The sequence below is a fragment of the Electrona antarctica genome (assembly GCF_951216825.1).
Source record: "Electrona antarctica genome assembly, chromosome: 3".
In the NCBI taxonomy this organism is placed as follows: domain Eukaryota; kingdom Metazoa; phylum Chordata; class Actinopteri; order Myctophiformes; family Myctophidae; genus Electrona; species Electrona antarctica.
In genome coordinates, this window is record NC_136808.1 from 53,503,481 (window position 1) to 53,521,050 (window position 17,570).

The 17,570-nt window shown below is 42.5% G+C and overlaps 1 protein-coding gene across 1 annotated transcript; it reads right to left on the minus strand.

The window, feature by feature from the left end:
• Positions 1 to 12,475: 12,475 nt before the first annotated feature.
• Positions 12,476 to 17,099, minus strand: LOC306920319 (GTPase IMAP family member 9-like). The gene is made up of 4 exons (XM_079497034.1): positions 17,037 to 17,099; positions 15,111 to 15,226; positions 13,449 to 13,927; positions 12,476 to 12,858 (listed from the first exon to the last, which is right to left on the minus strand). The coding sequence occupies exons 1-4, from the start codon at positions 17,083 to 17,085 to the stop codon at positions 12,837 to 12,839; spliced, it is 666 nt and encodes a 221-aa protein (XP_079353160.1). The 5' UTR covers positions 17,086 to 17,099; the 3' UTR covers positions 12,476 to 12,836.
• Between the last annotated feature and the right edge of the window lie 471 nt (positions 17,100 to 17,570).

The window sequence follows — 17,570 nt, forward strand, 5'->3', positions numbered from 1 at the left end:
TGCCACAGCTCAACCTCTGCCCCAAGGTTTTCACATTATCCTCTTATAGCGCCACCAGGAGCACGCACATTCCCACTAGGCCGAGGAAGAAATGCCACTTGAATATTTTCAACTCAGCCTCACGCTATAACTGGCCAATTAGTGTTTTTACCTCTAACTGCACGGATCTGTGTAGCCTACAACTTTGTATGCACACTCCCTAGAGGGCAAGGAAACACCTTTGCCTGGAATCTTTCACATCTGCTCTTTATAGCGCCACCATGGATTCAATAGCCACTTTCACCATGGCGTCCCTATTCTGGGAATACCATTATAGGCCAAGCTTTTTTTTGAGTGGTGTAAACCACTCCTACAACTGGCTTTTGTGTGCAGAAAAAAATGAGCATGGTTGCTATGTTCAAAATAATTTCTGACGTAATTAAATCACACCCGGGTGAACTGGATGACCGTAGCAACCATGCTCATTTTTTCTGCACAAAAAAAGCCAGTTGTGAAATCACATCCGGGTGTGATTTCATTACGTCAGATCAGAGCTGATCAGGCTATATAATACCTTACCTTATATAATACCTCACATCGGACAAAAACAAAAACATATTTTTTTTTCAACTAACCACCAGAGAAACAGAGATGCTGAATGCTGAACTCAATAGCCTAGATCTAGGAAAGTGGTCACTCAGTTCACCCGGGTGTAATTTAATTACGTCAGACATTACGTCAGACCACAGCTGATCATGCTATATAAAACCTTACACCACTCAGTTCACACGGGTGTGATTTTTATTCTAAAATGGTGAAACTAGTGTTTCTACAATCTACACGATCATCTATTTTTATGTTAGGTGGTAACATTCTTGCCACCTCCTACGTGAAATGACACATACTGTACATACGCCTACAGACTTTTTCTACAACCTGTGAACAGACATTCAGATAATCAAATAAATAACTTACCAGTCGTTGCATGAATTTGGACACCCTGTTAAAAGAGAGTGAACGTAATAATGTTAACCTTTATTACCTTTATTGGTCTGTTTTTGGAATGAGCTAAATCTACACGCTATAATTAGAAAAACCTTCAATTTAATAATTTGGATACAATTTAGTTTAATGCATTAGCCTTGGACAGCACCATCAACACTTTGTTGTAGTGTCACTCAGCTAAAACAGCTCTAACCTGTTACCAACTTGTAGCCTAAGCCTATATCATGTACAGAAACACTGAATATATTGTATAAGCCTATATCATGTACAGAAACACTGAATATATTGTAGACATGTTTCCAACTTTCCATAATAACCCCAGTGACTAATGATGTTACCTGTGTTTTGGCCTATGGCCACTTTTGTTAAGTTATGCCTACAGGGCTCCATTTTCGTCACCGCTAAACCCCTTATCCCTAAACTTCTTTGCCTTTTTTGACTATTTTGCAAAACATTTTTGAATAGTTAAAATGGCCAGTCTACAAGCTCACAACGTGAGCTATTCAAAAATGTTTTTCAAAATAGTAAAAAAAAGGCAAAGAAGTTTAGGGATAAGGGGTTTAGCGGTGACAGAAATGGAGCCCTATATAGTACCTTAACCGGGAGGAAATAAATGCAGTCAATTCTGTTAAATTGTTCATTAAAATAATGAGTTAAAAACCCAAGTTATAGGCTACTGCCAGTTATCCATATAGTAGGCTACTTACACAAGAGAACAAGGACAATGATTTCCATTGTAATGATATGTCCAACCCAGTATACTGCGTAGGTATGAAATGTCTTAATAAATTGCTTCTGACAAATGTACTGTTGCTGTCTAACCAAGGAGGAGAGTAAGACTGCTGCACTGCTAAAAATGTAGATAGATCTCAATAAGTGACAACGTCCTGTGGTGCTGCTGCGTTAGTCATCGCATGAAATGCAATTTGAAGAGCTGACTGAATTATTGTTCCATGGCCTAAACAAAGTTACAGGGAAACTATCACAATTTGTAACATCATCATCTCTATATATAATTTGTTTTATAGCTCCTTTAGCAGCCATACAATATGCCTTCGTCTGTGTGACTCTGAAATATAGGGATGGGACTACTGTAATTTCTGGGCAGGAACCCCTTTTGGTGTTTTAAACATTATGTTATAATTTAGCTGTTGAAAAATAGCAGATCTACAAGCTCGTAGCGCGCCACCGAGTGGCGCGCTACGAGCTTGTAGATCTGCTATTTTTGAAAAATCGTGAAAATATTTATTTCAGAAAACTGGAGGATTTAGAAGATTTTGTTTTAATTTTGCCTAAAATGGGCCTAAATGGGTTAACAGTTGTACTATTAACCACGGTTTAAATCATCACAAAGCTCAACATGTGTGTGTGTGTGTGTGTGTGTGTGTGTGTGTGTGTGTGTGTGTGTGTGTGTGTGTGTGTGTGTGTGTGTGTGTGTGTGTGTGTGTGTGTGTGTGTGTGTGTGTGTGTGTGTGTGTGTGTGTGTGTGTGTGTGTGTGTGTGTGTGTGTGTGTGTGTGTGTGTGCAGGGACGTCTATTTCCCCCAAATAAATATACCTTTTGTTAATTTGTATTTATTACTTTTATTTGCTACTGTATTTTTTACTACAGTATTATTAGTGTTTTGAAAGGCAGTAACTATATTAAAAAATGTGTGGAAAGTATAAAGTTTTATGTTGTCAATTTAACTAATATTCTTTTTCGTTTTTATTTTGCTTGTTTTTGTTTTTATTCTCTGCATGCAAAGCATAAAATGTACTTACTTACTTACTTCCATAATCCATGATTATGATTATTTTGTTCACTATAATCCTATCACCAAATCCATAATGGTCCAAAGTCGTGTGACGTCAATGGACTAAAATGTGAGAATGTGAAAACTACAACCTTAGACTTCCAATATCCTCAAAGGCCATGATATCATATTGTTTATGTTTACAGTAAAATAGCATTCTCTTTTAGGCTTATCTTCGGAAAAGATTATCTACTCTCTTAAAGGAAAAACAAAGAGAAATTTAAAAAGATATGGGGTCCCCTTGTTTACTACTACTAACTAGAGAACAGATTTGGATTTCGGATTACACTGGGTTGGTCCAAGTGCTATCTGTCTGTGTGTGTGTCTGCCAGCATTCACTTAAACACTTAAAGGACCACTTCACCACTTTTCAACCTATCTTCATAGAATAGGTCCTCACTAATGAACTGATAAAATGGCACGATTGTTTTCTACTCAGTCTGTGTCTCATAGGAGGGCTGTGGGCAGTTTAGAAACCGTCCTCCAGTGACATCATCATTAGGAAGATTTTCTTTTTTTAAACAAGAATTTTTTACGGAAAATATTATCTACTCTCTTAAAGGAAAAACAAAGAGAAATTTAAAAAGATATGGGGTCCCCTTGTTTACTACTACTAACTAGAGAACAGATTTGGATTTCGGATTACACTGGGTTGGTCCAAGTGAATCTAAGGATTACACCGGGTCGGTCAAGTGAATCTAAGGATTACACTGGGTCGGTCCAAGTGAATCTAAGGATTACACTGGGTCGGTCCAAGTGAATCTAAGGATTACACTGGGTCGGTCAAGTGAATCTAAGGATTACACTGGGTCGGTCCAAGTGAATCTAAGGATTACACTGGGTCGGTCAAGTGAATCTAAGGATTACACTGGGTCGGTCCAAGTGAATCTAAGGATTACACTGGGTCGGTCCAAGTGAATCTAAGGATTACACTGGGTCGGTCCAAGTGAATTCTAAGGATTACACTGGGTCGGTCCAAGTGAATCTAAGGATTACACTGGGTCGGTCCAAGTGAATCTAAGGATTACACTGGGTCGGTCCAAGTGAATTCTAAGGATTACACTGGGTCGGTCCAAGTGAATCTAAGGATTACACTGGGTCGGTCAAGTGAATCTAAGGATTACACTGGGTCGGTCCAAGTGAATCTAAGGATTACACCGGGTCGGTCCAAGTGAATCTAAGGATTACACCGGGTCGGTCCAAGTTAATCTAAGGATTACACTGGGTCGGTCCAAGTGAATCTAAGGATTACACTGGGTCGGTCCAAGTGAATCTAAGGATTACACCGGGTCGGTCCAAGTTAATCTAAGGATTACACTGGGTCGGTCAAGTGAATCTAAGGACTACACTGGGTCGGTCAAGTGAATCTAAGGACTACACTGGGTCGGTCAAGTGAATCTAAGGATTGTCGAGCCTGTATTCTGTACAAGGAATTGGATGGGGGCCCGGCATGTCTTGCCATGTGGATTTTGTGAATTGTGATGGATTATAATGGACACTGAAATGACTGTTTGACATTTCTACAATCCTCACGTAGTTAGTTTGGTCATCCCTGGTATGAGTTCTGCGTTGGCTTTAATTCAATTCATTAGCCTTGCGGCTAATCTTATCTCATCTGATGTGACGGGAAGCTACTATAGTGCTATCTGTCTGTGTGTGTGTCTGCCAGCATTCACTTAAACACTTAAAGGACCACTTCACCACTTTTCAACCTACCTTCATAGAATAGGTCCTCACTAATGAACTGATAAAATGGCACGATTGTTTTCTACTCAGTCTGTGTCTCATAGGAGGGCTGTGGGCAGTTTAGAAACCGTCCTCCAGTGACATCATCATTAGGAAGATTTTCTTTTTTTAAACAAGAATTTTTTACAAAAAAATTACATTTTCATTATCGTGAGAACGATGGCTTCCATTTTCGCATTGCAACTTTTCAGGACTAGAAAGCCTGCAGTTTCTATTAGCTTGTATTCCCCATCGATGATGTCACTGGAGGACGGTTTCTGAACTGCCCACAGCCCTCCTATGAGACACAGACCGAGTAGAAAAAAATTGCACCATTTCTTTCATGATTATTAGTGAGAAACTGGCCCCCGTAAAATCTGAATCCCCCCCGACCGCCCCCCCTTTTTTCCCCTCACTGTATATGTTTCTTTTCCCTTTTTACCTCCATTATGATGAATTCCTGTACTGTTCTTTGTCTATATAGAAGTGTCTATTTGTACGTCTCTAAATGTTTTGATGAATTGAACATGGTGGACCCTGTTGTAAACAAGTGTAATGCTTAATTGGGTCGTCCACTCACAGTTAACAGCCTTTGTATTGAGTTTGTGCTTGAAATGTACTGTAATTCTGCAAACTGTTAATACAATTTTCAATCAATCAAAAACAAACCTATTATATGAAGATAGGTTGAAAAGTGGTGAAGTGGTCCTTTAAACCCTCTATACTTCACAAAACTGACCTGAGTAAGTTGCAACCGCACATGCATGGAACGCTCATTTTTCACTGTACGCAGTACAGTACAGTACAGTACAGTACAGTACAGTACAGTACAGTACACCAAATGTCTTCGCTAAAAATAACCGATCTACAAGCTGATGAGCTCCGGGGTCCACACACACATCAACCAGAAGACGTCTTACCATGTAATTTACTGCACTAAACATTAAAGTCCATAGACTTGGCTGGCAAACTTTGTTAATAACAAACATTGTTAATATAAACAAACATTAAAGGAGCATTCAGTGATTTGGGTGATTTGGAAAACCACCCAGTCCGCCCCGGTAACAAAATGTGCACATGCACGCTCTACAGTGGGGGGAAGTGCAACAGGCCAACGGCATGTGCACCAAGGCCCGCCCCCACTCGATCATGATTGGAGGAAGGCCCCTCTCATCCTGATTGGATGAAGGCTTTGCCACCCGCCACCAAAACTGAAACTAGGGTTTTTTGACCCCAGGGGCTCACTGGGGACAGGGAGGAACTCCTTATATAGTCAGCACACTCTATAGTAGGGAGGATTATCCAGAAAAAAATGAAAAAATAAGTGATATTTGAATTAAGTCAAATCACTGAATATACCTTTAAAAGTCCATGGCTGCCACAATTACTGATGTAATTTCGGAAAGCCATGTATTGGAGGGGCTAGCGTCCCTCAAAACACATAATATAACACATATATGTATGTAACAAGTCTCAATAAAAACATGTTAATGATCCGTAAAGGTCAAGTACACCATGGGTTCCCATGGTACTAGTACCACTAGTACACCATGGGTTCCCAACCACTGGTACTAGTACCACTAGTGGTACTAGTAAAGGTCAAGTACACCATGGGTTCCCAACCACTGGTACTAGTACCACTAGTGGTACTAGTAAAGGTCAAGTACACCATGGGTTCCCAACCACTGGTACTAGTACCACTAGTAGTACTTGAGCCTCCCTCTGGTGGTACTCAGAGGAGTCGCCCTCTGGTGGTACTCAGAGGAGTCGCCCTCTGGTGGTACTCAGAGGAGTCGCCCTCTGGTGGTACTCAGAGGAGTCGCCCTCTGGTGGTACTCAGAGGAGTCGCCCTCTGGTGGTACTCAGAGGAGTCGCCCTCTGGTGGTACTCAGAGGAGTCGCCCTCTGGTGGTACTCAGAGGAGTCGCCCTCTGGTGGTACTCAGAGGAGTCGCCCTCTGGTGGTACTCAGAGGAGTCGCCCTCTGGTGGTACTCAGAGGAGTCGCCCTCTGGTGGTACTCAGAGGAGTCGCCCTCTGGTGGTACTCAGAGGAGTCGCCCTCTGGTGGTACTCAGAGGAGTCGCCCTCTGGTGGTACACAGAGGAGTCGCCCTCTGGTGGTACACAGAGGAGTCGCCCTCTGGTGGTACTCAGAGGAGTCGCCCTCTGGTGGTACTCAGAGGAGTCGCCCTCTGGTGGTACTCAGAGGAGTCGCCCTCTGGTGGTACTCAGAGGAGTCGCCCTCTGGTGGTACTCAGAGGAGTCGCCCTCTGGTGGTACTCAGAGGAGTCGCCCTCTGGTGGTACTCAGAGGAGTCGCCCTCTGGTGGTACTCAGAGGAGTCGCCCTCTGGTGGTACTCAGAGGAGTCGCCCTCTGGTGGTACTCAGAGGAGTCGCCCTCTGGTGGTACTCAGAGGAGTCGCCCTCTGGTGGTACTCAGAGGAGTCGCCCTCTGGTGGTACTCAGAGGAGTCGCCCTCTGGTGGTACTCAGAGGAGTCGCCCTCTGGTGGTACTCAGAGGAGTCGCCCTCTGGTGGTACTCAGAGGAGTCGCCCTCTGGTGGTACTCAGAGGAGTCGCCCTCTGGTGGTACTCAGAGGAGTCGCCCTCTGGTGGTACTCAGAGGAGTCGCCCTCTGGTGGTACTCAGAGGAGTCGCCCTCTGGTGGTACTCAGAGGAGTCGCCCTCTGGTGGTACTCAGAGGAGTCGCCCTCTGGTGGTACTCAGAGGAGTCGCCCTCTGGTGGTACTCAGAGGAGTCGCCCTCTGGTGGTACTCAGAGGAGTCGCCCTCTGGTGGTACTCAGAGGAGTCGCCCTCTGGTGGTACTCAGAGGAGTCGCCCTCTGGTGGTACTCAGAGGAGTCGCCCTCTGGTGGTACTCAGAGGAGTCGCCCAAAAAAAGGGGGGAAAAAGACAATAGTGGAATGAAATATTTATATTAATCCAGTCAGTTCTGACCAAGAAGAATAAATGATATTTTCCTCCTGGGTTAATAATAGCTGAATAGGATGTGGCAGGTCTATTGCTCGTGTATTTTAACATCAATTATTGTAGTGGTACAGATATTTTCTGTGGTGGTACTTCAGTATAAAGAGGTTGAAAACCCCTGAAGTACACAACTAAACATCACAACACATTAAGGTGTTAAGTTAATTAACGTCAGGGTTGTTGCTAATTACATTTTTACCAAGGTTCAAGGTTCAAGGTTCAAGGTCTTTATTAATGTCCCAGAAGGGCAATTGTGTTTACAGGAACAGTAGTGGTTTCCGACATACAAACAATACAGGACAACAACAGACAAGAGACACCATGGCATAAACAGAGGTATGGTCGCATCTAGTGCAGGTAGAAGAATAAGAGATTAAAAAAAAGAAAGCAAAAAAGTGCTTAAGATATAATATATAAAGTGCCGCATGAAGTGCATGTTTCAGCATCATCATCATCACATTACATGATTACTGGCTCCTGTAGAGGCCAAGCTGTCCGTGAGAGGGTCTGTGAGTTTTTAATCTTATAATGGAAGTGAATAGCAGTTTGGATCAGGCTGAAACTTTGCCCAAATATAGAGTGATACATGGTATATAAGTCATAGCCTCACAGACAGGTTACATGAACTTGGGATCCATGCCATTATTTTATTTGTGAGTGCAGACAATGAGGCTGTTTACATTAACACAGTGGTTCTCAAAGCGAGGTCTGGGTACCCCCAGGGGTCCTTGAAGGGGTTTCAGGGGGTCCCAGAAAAAAATAGTCGATATAGTCTCAAAATCAGTTTAACCACTTTAACCCTATTTTATACTTCTGCAAGCTTTGCAACACGCTTTTAAAAAATCACACCCGTGTGAACTGAGTGGTGCAAGGTTTTATATAGCCTGATCAGCTGTGGTCTGACGTAATGTCAGTGACCATAGTAACCATGCTCATTTTTTTGGGTCCCACGTACAGGTACACACACGTACAGGTACACACATACATAGACACAAACATAGATACAGACAAAGCTGGTTGTTGGAGTGGTTTGCACCACTCAAAAAAAATTGATTTACTACTATAATCTACTCTTCTGGGGGTCTTTTCAGATGGGGGTCTGTGGACAAATACATATACATTTTGGGAGTCCTTCACATGAAAGTGTTTGAGAATAAAACAAGAATGCATTTGTGAGTAGGCTACAGTTTGGTTGTTTACTTTGACAGATTTCCCCAAAGGAACCTATTAAATTGCAAGGTAACCTCTCAGCAACTCTGAGCCATGACAGACAGGCATACCTCCATATATGATTGATTTTGATGATTGATTTGTCTTTATTTAAGTGTCATGCTTCCAAGGAAGCCCAGCCCATATGGACTTACAGGACACTTTTACTTTCATTTCACATTAACAATGACAATGAACCGACATGAAAAGAGAAAAAAAAGGATTTTACAATGTAGATAGATTGGTGTGTATATTAAAACCAATGATGAAATGGGAAATAGGGAGAATATATACATTCTCTTTGTAGTTTGTACTCTATTTGAAGCTCAGGAAGATACTTTTATTTTATGTTTTTGCTGCACTCGGCCATCAATGACTGATGAGCAGCCATCAAGGTGAGATTAAACGAGTGCCTGCATGTCACGACACTCGCTCTAAAACGTTGGGCCTGGACACTGGTTCAGTGATTAGTCGGTTCAGTGAATAGTTCAGTGATTAGTCTGTTCAGTGATTCTCAACCTTTTTAATTTCAAGGACCCCCAGTTTGCTATGCATTTCGGTCATGTGACCTAGCCTGACACTGAGCCAGAATCTTCATTTAGTTTCATATGAACATATTTTTGAATAGGCGTGGCTAGCGATTCAGGCGAACTGGCGACCTTCCGGTATCAAGACCGCTCCGCAAACCGTTCTGCCACCGCTGGCCGAGTGTTAACTCATTAAAACCGGGAAAGCATCTGTGTCATTTTGGTTTTTAGATAACCTTCCCTTGTGTAGCTGGTGTGGTTTCACCTGAGGTGGTTTTACTGTAACTGCTAAGATGCCTGTAACGAAGACTCTGACTAGGACGTTGGGCTATATGACATATGACATGTCTAGTATGACAATCCCTATATTTGGGCCCGAGCCGACCTAGTGTTGATATCAGATAGATATGGTAGAACCATATATGGACAGACCTAACTGGCTTAGTCATCGTGACAAGCCTGGTCGGAGAATATATAGAGGGTCGACTTCAGGGAGAAGGCAGAAGTCAAAGCATCCTGGTTTAAGTTCTAACCGGACACCACTGCGGGGGTCCTAAGCTAAGTAATCAGCAATACAGCCTTGAGCTATTTTATATGGTCCTTCTTGAGTACGGATTAGGGCTTACCGCAGTAACGGGATGCTGAAGTCTTCCAGACACATACGAACCAAGGTATCTGGCTTTACAACCCATATACCTTGAGTAGCTTCTATGACTCAGTGGCAAGATTCTAACCAGATGGTAACCCAGTCGCTGCCAGAGTCTGAACACTCTGGCAGTCCTGGCTGCTCCGCAGGTGAGCAGCAGCATCTCGAAGCGGTGAGATGCACTCTGTTGCCGCCAGAGCATGAACGCTCTGGCGGTCCTGGCTGCTCCTTAGGTGAGCAGCAGGGTCTCGAAGCTGTGAGACCCACCCTGTTGCCGCCAGAGCATGAACGCTCTGGCGGTCCTGGCTGCTCCTTAGGTGAGCAGCAGGGTCTCGAAGCTGTGAGACCCACTCTGTTGTCGCCAGAGCATGACCGCTCTGGCGGTCCTGGCTGCTCCTTAGGTGAGCAGCAGGGTCTCGAAGCTGTGAGACCCACCCTGTTGCCGCCAGAGCATGAACGCTCTGGCGGTCCTGGCTGCTCCTTAGGTGAGCAGCAGGGTCTCGAAGCTGTGAGACCCACCCTGTTGCCGCCAGAGCATGAACGCTCTGGCGGTCCTGGCTGCTCCTTAGGTGAGCAGCAGCGTCTCGAAGCTGTGAGACCCACCCTGTTGCCAGAATCTGGATGCCAGAATCTCGGAGCCGTGAGACCTCCCCGGCCCTTAGAGTCAGAAGGTGCTGGGGAGCACCGTGAGAGCAGATTATCCAGACGGAATGAGGAACGAGAATATTGGGATTCCGTCATTACTTCCACGAAAGATAGAACAGCCGTAGGACGACGAAGGTCTCGTATCGAGATGAAAGTGCAAGCTGTTAGACCAGAAGTCCAGGTTCACAGGGACCGAAGTAGTCCAGCAAGGAGGCTGGACGGTCACTCTCGCCAATGACCATGCGCATAACCGGAGACGAACAGCACCCAACTCTGCCGATCGTACACAGAGTAACGAGCAAGATGGCAAGAAGCAGAGAGAGCACTGGTGATGTGCAGGAGAGAGAGACTATCTGTCTTAGAGGGAGGGAACTGGTGATGACCTCAATGGGGTGGCCTGAATGGCTGACGTTTGATGTTCAAGCCTCCACTCCGTATGCTTGTATTGGGGTGGCCTGAGGGGTCCACTGTTCAAGCCTTCTAGATATGGTACAGATTTCCATGGGAAATCTGGGGGTGGCGAACACGAAGTGGAACTTTAGGACACCTAAGATCGAGACGGGACAGGATGTACAAGAGGAATTACCGCAGCCAGCTTTTACAATCCTGACTATAGCAGGAGAGTCCTTGCATGTGGGCTATCCACCGCCTAAAGGGAGAAATGTCATGTTAAAGGTGTGCGAAGTTCTAATTTGCAATTGTGGAAAAGTAATGGAAGTATATGCAGTTCTGGATGATGGTTCAGGGCGAACCATTTTGTTACACACAGTTGCCAAGCAGGTCGGATTGAAGGGTCAACCTGAAGAGTTGCGTATCAGAATCATGAGAGATCTTCAAGTTTTGCACGGGGTGGCTGTATCTTCCGAGGTATCTCCTGCCGTACAGCCAAACCAAGTCAATAATATTGAGGGAGCATTGATCGCCAAATAGCTCGGATTGTGAGCATACACAGATCGTCAGCAGACTAATGGAGAGGATTAACATCTTCGAGAGCTTCCCTTGCTGGATAACTACCAGGCCTGGCCTGTTAGAACGTAGCCGAAAGAAAGGAAAATTGTCTGAGTCTTCTGGATGCGGTATAGATTTCAACGTGAAATCTGGGGTGGCTGTAACGAAGACTCTGACTAGGACGTTGGGCTATATGACATATGACATGTCTAGTATGACAATCCCTATATTTGGGCCCGAGCCGACCTAGTGTTGATATCAGATAAATATGGTAGAACCATATATGGACAGACCTAACTGGCTTAGTCATCGTGACAAGCCTGGTCGGAGAATATATAGAGGGTCGGCTTCAGGGAGAAGGCAGAAGTCAAAGCATCCTGGTTTAAGTTCTAACCGGACACCACTGCGGGGGTCCTAAGCTAAGTAATCAGCAATACAGCCTTGAGCTATTTTATAATGCCAATGTTTCTACAAGTTCACAGAGAAGATTGTGTGCACATCTCTTGCCTGTATTTAGGTGATGGATGTCGAGGCATCAAGGCAAACATCAAAGAGGAGGAAGAAACATCCGCACACTTGTTTCTAGAGCTCCAAGAGACTTACTTTATTAAAGGCAAAAAAATATCAACATTTCGACCCACTAGGTCTTCATCAGGCAATGAAGACTGATTTGCCTGATGAAGACCTATAGACTCCTAGAGGGTCGAAACGTTGCATTTTTGCCTTTAATAAAGTAAGTTTCTTGGAGCTCCCCCCCTCTTTCTGTTTCTACAAGAACACCTGCATGGGTGTGTGTTTCTATCCCACATTAATTTTCTCTTCTGCTCTCACTCTATCTCTATCCTCTCTCTTCTCACAGAAAACTACAAAATGATAGAGCCTGCCAAAAAAAAGGGAAAAAATAAAAAATATTCACCCACTTCTTCACACCGGTAAACCTGTTTAATAGGAAAATATATATTTCGGGGACAAGAATTGACCCCTTCCTACCAGACTATAATATGTTTTTGTTTTTGTTTTTACACAATTATATATGATTTAAATGTATGTAATGTTGGTCCAAACTATGATTAATCACATTTGGAAATACTTAAATGTGTATTTTTGTATGTTTGCTACAGTTGTTGGTAGTTATATTGTACATTTCATCATGACTGCATAATGATTCTTGATTTGATTGGTGAAATTATTGTTCTTATTAAATGTTGTTGTTATTTAAATCTATGAATCATCTTCATCTCTCACACTCATCGCATCGAGCTGGCTGGCAACTTCACTTTCATATCCTGAAGAGGACGCTATTGGTCCAGCATGTCTCTTCAGCAGCCAATCACGAACCTTGTCAGGTGACCAGACGTATGAACTTCCTGCTTCAGATGGCGTTCCACCACTCACTGAAACACAAGACAACAATATACTGATTATTATTATTATTATTATTATTATTATTATTATGTGTCCCTTAATTCCAGCAGAAGGAGACACAAGTCGTGTGTAATAAGAATAATGACGACATCTGCTTTGGCAATGTAAATGTATGTTTTCTCAAACATGCCAATAAAGCTTCTTTGAATTGAAATAGAGAAAAATGTAATCAGATCAATTCTATTGATACTCACTGCTTGGATTATGTAACTCATTGCTCATCCTTCTCCTGACAGGTGGCAGGGTTGGTTGTTCAGGCTCCTTCTCCACAAACTGCAACACCTTCTCTATCATCTCCTCCTCTCTCCTCCTCCCTTCCTCCTCTCTCCTCCTCCATTCCTCCATCTCTCTTCTCCCTTCCTCCTCTCTCCTCCTCCCTTCCTCCTCTCTCCTCCTCCCTTCCTCCTCTCTCCTCCTCCCTTCCTCCTCTCTCTTCTTGAATTCTTCTTCTCGTCCGTTCCATTCTTCATCAGTAAATGTCTTTCCTGTCAGTCTTTCTAACAGGGTCTTCTGTCTCGTCTCATGTCCCTCCCTGAGGTGTCCTGTGTCTCTGACAGACCTGTCTTCTCTGGAGTTTGAAGGTCCCAAGTGTCCTCTGTTCCTCGTCACCATGTCTTCTACTTTCTCCATCAGCTCTTTCACTTCTGAGATGTCCTTTTTGATGCAGTCTAGAACCTGGTACCTGTAGCCACATTTCTCCAGGATCCTCCTCAGAGGTTCTCCTTCAGCCTCGATGTACTCCTCAACACGTCTCCCTCCCAGCCACCATCCCCCTGTGAACAGAACCAGAGCGTGTCTCCAGACTCTGTCCCCCAGCAGCTCCATGTGTTCCTCCACTGATCTCCTGTCAGCTTCAGAGAAACCGTACCAGACAGGAACATTCAGCAGGACAGTGTGGGGTCCAGGAGAACACAGAGTCACACCGTGTAGAAGGACATCTTTGATCTTCTGTGATGGAGGTGTAGTCGACCAGTCTGGACACATCACCACACTCACTGTTCTGTCAGCAACTCGTCTCTGTTGTCTGACACATTCTGTCTGTTCAGGCTGGAATATGAGGTTTACTGTATGTTAGTTATAATAATCAATACATGTGACTTAGGAGGTTTTAAACTAGCCCATTTTGGTTTTTAAGCATTATGTTACACTTTAGCTATTGAAAAATAGCAGAACTACAAGCTCATAGCGCGGCATCGAGTGCCGCACTACGAGCTTGTAGATCTGCTATTTTAGAAAACATGTGAAAATGTGGCGCAAATCTTTGAATATATATTCTTTCAGAGCAAATCTTTGCTTCTGGGGGGTCCCTGGAACAACATATTTTCAGATGGGGGTCTACAGCCAAATACAGATAATTCTGGGGCTCCTTGACATGAAATAGTTTGAGCACCACTGACATATCTAATCTGTCGACTAATCTGTCCTAAATACAGACACCCTCCTTGTCTAATAGCACCACAGCAACACAGATTAAACTGGACTATAGGCTATAGAATCATTAGACCTAACTATATATGAAGATGGTTCATACATTAATAATTATTAACCATCTTCCACCAGTGTATAGAGCTACAATATGGAAGTAAGACCACAGACCGGGATGTGTAGAGAATGTTAGAGAGGCAGGGACAAACATTTAGAAAACTACTTTAGTTTGACATTTCTAACCTGAAAATAGGCGATCTACAAGCTCACAGTGTGTCATGCTGCGATGCGCTGTGAGCTTGTAGATCTGATATTTACGGAGTGCGACACAGTATAGTTAAGCCTTTACTGTAGATGTGGCATCGATAAACACACATAGGGCAATTTATAGAATATAGAATATTTATAACATGAAGTTCATCTAATATTACTCATTATAACATGAAGTTCATATAATATTATATTACTCATTATAACATGAAGTTCATATAATATTACTCATTATAACATGAAGTTCATATAATATAATATTACTCATTATAACATGAAGTTCATATAATATTACTCATTATAACATGAAGTTCATATAATATAATATTACTCATTATAACATGAAGTTCATATAATATTACTCATTATAACATGAAGTTCATATAATATTACTCATTATAACATGAAGTTCATATAATATTACTCATTATAACATGAAGTTCATATAATATAATATTACTCATTATAACATGAAGTTCATATAATATTACTCATTATAACATGAAGTTCATATAATATTACTCACCATCCTTCCTGTAAACACATCATCCTCCTGCAGTATGTGATCTCCAGCCCAGCTCTTCGCACCCTGGTTACATCCAACCAACATCAGCCTCACATCTGGTAGACTCTGATGTTCTCCTGACACACACACACACACACACACACACACACACACACACACACACACACACACACACACACACACACACACTTTAGGTCTGGATTCAGGGATTAATCTACAGTATATTCATTACACTGACCACAGAACAGTATAACTAACATATTACTCACATAGTATTATATTGTATGTTCTGATGTGATCAATTATGTACATTTGTTAAACATGAATTAATGCCTGGAATATATCAATAATTTGGTCATTAAATCAGACTCATATCCATGCTGTCAGACAGAAACATATGTATTAGACTGTACAGCAGCATTCATATCCATGCTGTCAGAGACAGAAACATATTTATTAGACTGTACAGCAGTCTTCATATCCATGCTGTCAGAGACAGAAACATATGTATTAGACTGTACAGCAGCATTCATATCCATGCTGTCAGACAGAAACATATTTATTAGACTGTACAGCAGCATTCATATCCATGCTGTCAGAGACAGAAACATATTTATTAGACTGTACAGCAGCATTCATATCCATGCTGTCAGAGACAGAAACATATTTATTAGACTGTACAGCAGCATTCATATCCATGCTGTCAGAGACAGAAACATATTTATTAGACTGTACAGCAGCATTCATATCCATGCTGTCAGAGACAGAAACATATTTATTAGACTGTACAGCAGCATTCATATCCATGCTGTCAGACAGAAACATATGTATTAGACTGTACAGCAGCATTCATATCCATGCTGTCAGAGAGAAACATATTTATTAGACTGTACAGCAGCATTCATATCCATGCTGTCAGACAGAAACATATGTATTAGACTGTACAGCAGCATTCATATCCATGCTGTCAGAGAGAAACATATTTATTAGACTGTACAGCAGCATTCATATCCATGCTGTCAGACAGAAACATATGTATTAGACTGTACAGCAGCATTCATATCCATGCTGTCAGAGACAGAAACATATGTATTAGACTGTACAGCAGCCTTCATATCCATGCTGTCAGACAGAAACATATTTATTAGACTGTACAGCAGCCTTCATATCCATGCTGTCAGAGACAGAAACATATTTATTAGACTGTACAGCAGTCTTCATATCCATGCTATGCTATGCCATGATAACATATTTATCATGTATCTTTCCATAAATAACTCCCTACTTCATCATACAAAAGTCACAAAAGTCACACAAAAGTATAACAAATAACAGATCTACAAGCTGAGAACATGTCGCAGCGCTCAATACAAGATATATACACATATATATAGATACAACATATTTTAATTAGAATTATTATACAGTATATAATATACGGTATTATAATTATATTATAATTATATATGATATATAAATATTTAGGCTTCACGAATCACTACTACTAATTACTAGATACTGTAGTTAGTCTGTCTTTTGTTTCCCTAGCTGCTTCTTTTGTTATTTTGGCAACACCCGTGTCCCCTGGTAGTGGCTTAATTGTTTTTGCTTTATTATATGCTTCATGCATATATTTTTGACCACATGTAAATATACCTCAAATCAAGAGTAAAAAAGCACATCACCTTTGGTGACTCTAAACCTGTGTTGACTCCGTTTATTTGCACCTCCAATGCTTGATATCCCTTTTTCTTACATTGTTGTGAAACCCTAGCCTCTAGACATGTCATAAGACTATTTGGTCTAGGGGTTTCGTAACAGTCACGTTGCTGCATCTATTATTGAATCGCGATACATTGCTGAATCGATTATTATTTTAATAATTTACCAGCCTGACTGATTGATTGATTGATTGATGTTCATTACCTTCAAACAGAGCTTTCAGAACAGCTCTGTGTCTGTGTGTCTTGGTCATCAATGTCAGGACATGTTCCTTCATGTTCCTCTTCCTCTCGGACAACTTCTCTGCAACATCTCCATCAACTTCATAGTGTCCACCTCTGTTTCCTGCCACCATCTCCTCTATCTTCTCCAGCAGCTGTGTGACCTGAGTGTCATCTCTCTTCTCATTGTTGAAGACATGATACCTGTTCCCACATTTGGCAACAAGCCAGCCGAGGTGTTCCCCTCCAGCCTCAATGTGCTGCTCAATGCTTCTGCCTCCCAGACGGTCTCCAAAGGTGAACAGAACTATAGTGTGACTCCACACGCTCTGTGACAGAAGTGACATGTGTTCCTCTAATGCTACTCTGTGTTGTTTGGTGAATGCTTCACGAAGAGGAACCGTCAGAAGAGCAGCATGTGGTCCAGGACACACACTGTTCTGGATGTCCAGTTTGTCCATCTCTGGTCTCTTCTGTAGTGGTCCGTAGCTGTCCCAGCCTCGTGAGTCCACCACTG